General features: G+C 42.8%; 1 protein-coding gene across 2 annotated transcripts; it reads left to right on the forward strand.

Moving 5' to 3' along the window:
• Window positions 1-499: 499 nt before the first annotated feature.
• On the forward strand, window positions 500-2,996 carry LOC129856651 (tumor necrosis factor receptor superfamily member 6B-like). Of its 2 annotated transcripts, none has more exons than XM_055924391.1 (5): window positions 500-590; window positions 916-1,321; window positions 1,469-1,654; window positions 1,882-1,997; window positions 2,474-2,996. In XM_055924391.1, the coding sequence occupies exons 1-5, from the start codon at window positions 588-590 to the stop codon at window positions 2,762-2,764; spliced, it is 1,002 nt and encodes a 333-aa protein (XP_055780366.1). In that variant the 5' UTR covers window positions 500-587; the 3' UTR covers window positions 2,765-2,996. The 2 variants fall into 2 exon arrangements, with proteins under 2 accessions (XP_055780366.1, XP_055780367.1); XM_055924392.1 differs by having other exon boundaries at window positions 2,477-2,996.
• Window positions 2,997-6,078: the final 3,082 nt, after the last annotated feature.

The following is a 6,078-nucleotide window of genomic DNA, read 5'->3' on the forward strand; positions in this document are numbered from 1 at the left end:
ACTGGGGACACCAGGCGTGTTATGACTCTGGGGACACCAGGCGTGTTATGACTAACTGAGGACACCAGGCGTGTTATGACTAACTGGGGACACCAGGCGTGTTATGACTAACTGAGGACACCAGGTGTGTTATGACTAACTGGGGACACCAGGTGTGTTATGACTAACTGGGGACACCAGGCGTGTTATGACTAACTGGGGACACCAGGCGTGTTATGACTAACTGGGGACACCAGGCGTGTTATGACTAACTGGGGACACCAGGCGTGTTATGACTAACTGGGGACACCAGGCGTGTTATGACTAACTGGGGACACCAGGCGTGTTATGACTAACTGGGGACACCAGGTGTGTTAGGAAGATGTTATAATATGATCTAATAGAGGACATGTCTCCATCCCTGACTGACTCCTCCCCTTCCTCTTTCTAGTCCACGGTTGACGATAAAGGACGATAAGGTCTGAATCAGCCCACAATAGAGGATATGACTCCTCCTCTTCCTCTTTCTAGTCCAGGGTTGATGATAAAGGGCAGAGAGAAGGATCCATTTACAGTCCTTTTACAGCCGGACAAGAGACAGCATCAACATGGTGAGTCACTCTTCTGATGATGGGATTATAACACATACACGGATGTTCCTTTTTAACACATTATTTATATATTGCAACATTTTTAAGTTAAATATGTAGGTATATTGTACAATGTGAATGTGATGCTGTGACAACAATATTATGTTGCCATGACAAAAAGCTGTTTGTAATTATTAGTCAATTTTACAAGAATGTTGTGTAATAAATTGTTAGCCCCTTAGCCTACAGTTGAAACCTTTATATCAATCAAATGTATTTAATAAAGTCCTTTTTACATTGTCACAACGTGCTCTAAACGAAGTGATTTTTTCCCATATATTTACAGTTGTTCCCAATCCTCGTAGTGCTGGCGTCGGTTGATCTCAGCTGTGGCGCAATGAAAGAGGTTCTTCAAAGTCAGACCCCCTCCACCTACCACCACCTGGACTCCACCACGGGCCAGTTCCTCACCTGTAATCGCTGTCCACCTGGCCACCACATGTCTGCGCACTGCACCGCCACCACACAGACCGTGTGTACACCATGTCCATCAAGCCACTACACTCAGTACTGGAACTACCTGCACAAGTGTCTGTACTGCGGCACGTTCTGTGGGGAGCACCAGGTGGTCAAGGAGGAGTGCTCGGTTCTCAATGACAGGGTGTGTGAATGCAAAGGAGGATATTACTGGGACGCCGATTTCTGTATCAGACACACGGAGTGTCCTTCTGGCTACGGGGTGAAACGGAGAGGTAAGAAACAGAATGGACAGATATATCACAATTTCCTTCTTTGCGCAATCGCGTTATTTTGCAGATATATAGAATAACGGTTTATAAAGGGTTTTAACGGACAAATAGTAATATACATTTGTTTAAAAATGTCAAATGTCCCCACAGGTACGACGGAGACGGACACGGAGTGTGAAAAATGCCCTCACGGTTCCTTCTCCAAAAGCTCTTCTTCGCTCGCGCTGTGCGTAAATCACACGGATTGCGCGTCACTGGGGCGGAAGACGGCCCTCGGGGGTACGTGTTGGCACGACAACCTCTGCGCGCTTTCCTGTGAAGAACTGAAAGATGGAGGTGGGTATCATCGACAAGATCTTGATATTGACTTGTGTTTTTAGTTGTGGCGTGTTTCAAACCCAAATAGTGAAACAGAATTGGTGGACTATATTTTATTTATTGCAGGCTTTTATGAAATGTAATGAAAGTAATATTAGTATATTTTTGCATTACATTGGTTTTATGCATTAGTATTACGTTAGTGTTACTGACATTCAAATCAAAATGTTTTCCTCGGTTCGCAGGTGAGTTTAAACTACTCAGAACTTTCCTTTCTGACTTCTTCGCTCATCACAAGATGAGAGTGGTGAAGCTGAGGAAGCTGGTCTGGAGGTTGATGGCCAGTGAAGAGGAGCACCAGGTTAGAGAGACAGACCTACATGTTGTGTGTGTATGTACTGATAGATGCTACTGAACGTAAGGTCCTATATGAACATATACATGATAAATGCAGACCTAGAACAGAACACTCCGTTTTGAGTCAGTACAGAACCTTAGTTATGTTTATCTTGTTTTACATTGATGTAGTTCTGTCATTAAGCTGTTCTTGTCTGTTCATGTTCTGTATTATGTCATGGTTTATGTTGCTGTGTGGGCCCCAGGAAGAGTAGTTGCTGCTATGGCAACAACTAATTGGGGATCCTAATTAAATACCAAATGACCGACACACACACACAGTTAGAGGTTTACATTTAACCTGGCCTTTAATCAATGATTTCACTTCATTATTCTCTTGTATTTACTTCTGTTGTTGTATATCTCCTTCATTTTATTATTTGAAAATGTGCCGCAATTTTAAATGCAATTTAAATCAAGTTTAATTTCCTTTGATTTGAGCAGGAGCACCAGGACCAGCAGGAGCACCAGCAGCACCCAGCCAGCAGCCTCTCCCAGTCCGCCCAGAGAGGCCTCTTGCAGGGCCAGGTGAAGGACTGGATCAGGGATTCCTCACAGGAAGACCTGAGGAGTCTCCCTGAAATACTGAGGAAGACCCATCAGAGTGTGATGGCAGAGAGACTAGAGAGGAAGATGAGGGAGTTACAGGAAGCCTCTGATTGTAACTCGGTTAGAAACACGGTGACCTCATCACCTCACTGTGATGTAGAAGAGTTTTCTCAATCTGAATAACTCACGGATTGGATACAGTACCATATAGCCCACAGTGGTCATGAATGTACTACTGTAAACCACTGTGCTGTATGCTGTATGCCTGTGTTGTTCACTGGTTATCAGCTGACTTCCAAAATACTGGTCAGTTATGGTTGTACAATGTGTCTGCTTTGTCCTGGTCAAATAATGAAACATGTCAGTCCTCAGGGAACGAGATGGTCCTTTTTCCTACTAAAGCCATGACACCACCTTCGTACTGTCATTGTCTTCTTATCTAATACTGCACACAGTGGATCTACCTTCATACTGTCTCCTTATCTAATACTGCACACAGTGGTTCTACCTTCATACTGTCATTGTCTCCGTATCTAATACTGCACACAGTGGTTCTACCTTCATACTGTCATTGTCTCCGTATCTAATACTGCACACAGTGGTTCTACCTTCATACTGTCATTGTCTCCTTATCTAATACTGCACACAGTGGTTCTATCTTCATACTGTCATTGTCTCCTTATCTAATACTGCACACAGTGGTTCTACCTTCATACTGTCATTGTCTCCTTATCTAATACTGCACACAGTGGTTCTACCTTCATACTGTCATTGTCTCCTTATCTAATACTGCACACAGTGGTTCTACCTTCATACTGTCATTGTCTTATCTAATACTGCACACAGTGGTTCTACCTTCATACTGTCATTGTCTCCTTATCTAATACTACACACAGTGGTTCTACCTTCATACTGTCATTGTCTTCTTATCTAATACTGCACACAGTGGTTCTACCTTCATACTGTCATTGTCTCCTTATCTAATACTGCACACAGTGGTTTTAGTGTTAACCAAAGAATTTTAATATTTCAACTGACAGTTAAGTGAATAATTTTAGTCAACAACAAGTAGTAAACGTTATGGACACACAACAAGGGGTCCCCTCTTATCTCCTGTCAACAGATATAAATCAACAAGGAGTCCCCTCTTATCTCCTGTCAACAGATATAAATCAACAAGGAGTCCCCTCTTATCTCCTGTCAACAGATATAAATCAACAAGGAGTCCCCTTGTAACGCTTGTTCTCCTCCTCTTCGTCCGAAGAGGAGGAGTAGGGATCAGACCAAAATTCAGCGGGTTTTGAGAACATAATGAATTTATACAACCACGAAGACGAACACGAAACAACACTTGGAATAATTACAAAATAACAAAACGAACGAAGACAGACCTGAAATAGAGAACTTACATATAACACGAAGAACTCATGAACAGGAATAGACTACAAACAAAACGCAAAACGGTCCCCTCTTATCTCCTGTCAACAGATATAAATCTACAAGGAGTCCCCTCTTATCTCCTGTCAACAGATATAAATCAACAAGGAGTCCCCTCTTATCTCCTGGCAACAGATATAAATCAACAAGGAGTCCCCTCTTATCTCCTGTCAACAGATATAAATCAACAAGGAGTCCCCTCTTATCTCCTGTCAACAGATATAAATCAACAAGGAGTCCCCTCTTATCTCCTGTCAACAGATATAAATCAACAAGGAGTCCCCTCTTATCTCCTGTCAACAGATATAAATCAACAAGGAGTCCCCTCTTATCTCCTGTCAACAGATATAAATCAACAAGGAGTCCCCTCTTATCTCCTGTCAACAGATATAAATCAACAAGGGGTCCCCTCTTATCTCCTGTCAACAGATATAAATCAACAAGGAGTCCCCTCTTATCTCCTGTCAACAGATATAAATCTACAAGGAGTCCCCTCTTATCTCCTGTCAACAGATATAAATCAACAAGGAGTCCCCTCTTATCTCCTGGCAACAGATATAAATCAACAAGGAGTCCCCTCTTATCTCCTGTCAACAGATATAAATCAACAAGGGGTCCCCTCTTATCTCCTGTCAACAGATATAAATCAACAAGGAGCCCCCTCTTATCTATCAAACCTCCCCATGCTTCCTGTCAACAGATATACTGTAAAACATGATTTGTCAACAAGTAGTCAAGTCTTTCTACGCTCGTAAAGAGGTGACCCCCCCCTTTAAACATTTCTCTCCATGGAACACCCCAACCTTCACCATGTCAACAACAGGCTAGCTAGCGTGATTCATGTCTTCACAAGGCTCCTCTACATTGGAGGTGACACACCGTGGTAAAGTTAGTGTGGTGGGTTGTGTTTATGTCCAACATACTATAACCAGGGTCAAGGTGACATAGAAATGCATTTACTAGAACGGGGAAAGCCCCTCTGACCATAGCAATTTGACTGGAGTTTACCTCATGGGGTCACTCAATATGGCCGACTATTTATTTCTATAGGGGGGAGATGGTGAAGTCCCCGTGTCTGACTGCTGAAGGCAACCAGGTCAGGCCACAGTCATGTCTGGTTCCTGGGTCTCAAATGTTCCTCAAATGAGATCATTTGAACCAATAGTGTGTGTGTGTGTGTGTGTGTGTGTGTGTGTGTGTGTGTGTGTGTGTGTGTGTGTGTGTGTGTGTGTGTGTGTGTGTGTGTGTGTGTGTTAATAGGGTCTGCTGATGGAGGTGAGGTGACTACCCCACCAAACGTTTGAAACCTCAAACCTGACACAGAGAAGCCACTAAACCGTGCTTTCATTCTTCACCAAGCAGCAGAACACATTAGGGATAGAAGGGGAGCGGACAAACCACAATGTAAAAAAAGTTACATGTTTTAACTGGAAATGGGGGAGAGAAAGAAAAATGACGGTAAATGAAGGTCCAGTCATCTGTCTCTTTAAAAATCCAGATTTAGGTCTTTTAGATAATTGTGTTTGTCCGTGTCCCAGACCTGCAGTCTTAAGTGATTTTCATCCTGTTTGTCGTACATATTTAGCCCAACACTTCACAATTTATAGTAAGTAATCAATGTTAAAAGAAAATGTGGGACATAAAACTTAAATAGTTTTCTAAATCTATTCATGAGTGTCTGAAATAGACTTCTCTGAAAGTCCTAACAACCCTTGGCTGTCATTGACCGACTGTCTGGACAATTAGAATTTCAGGGAGAGAGAACAGAACAGAAACAATTATTTTAACCTCAGGACTTTCCCCAGGAAACGAACCGATCAGAAACCCCCGGGTGATGTTGTCCAGGGATGTCTCCCAAATGGAACCCTGTTCCATATATATTGCACTACTTCTGACCAGAGTCCTATAGGGCCCTGATGAAAAGTAGTGCACTATATAGGGAATAGGGTTCCATTTGAGATGTAGCCCAACCCTCTACATGTTAAGGAGCATTCTGACATGGTTGTTTTGGACATCCCACATTTGTTCTCTCTCTGGCTATTTCTGCTTCATTCTACCAT

The sequence above is a fragment of the Salvelinus fontinalis genome, chromosome 6, assembly GCF_029448725.1.
Source record: "Salvelinus fontinalis isolate EN_2023a chromosome 6, ASM2944872v1, whole genome shotgun sequence".
In the NCBI taxonomy this organism is placed as follows: Eukaryota; Metazoa; Chordata; class Actinopteri; order Salmoniformes; family Salmonidae; genus Salvelinus; species Salvelinus fontinalis.

Excerpts from the sequence above, each read along its gene's own strand:
- LOC129856651 (XM_055924391.1), top strand. Across the intron at positions 1,655-1,881 it reads TGAAGAACTGAAAGATGGAG|GTGAGTTTAAACTACTCAGA; the intron begins GTGGGTATCATC and ends CTCGGTTCGCAG. Across the intron at positions 1,998-2,473 it reads CCAGTGAAGAGGAGCACCAG|CAGGAGCACCAGGACCAGCA; the intron begins GTTAGAGAGACA and ends CTTTGATTTGAG.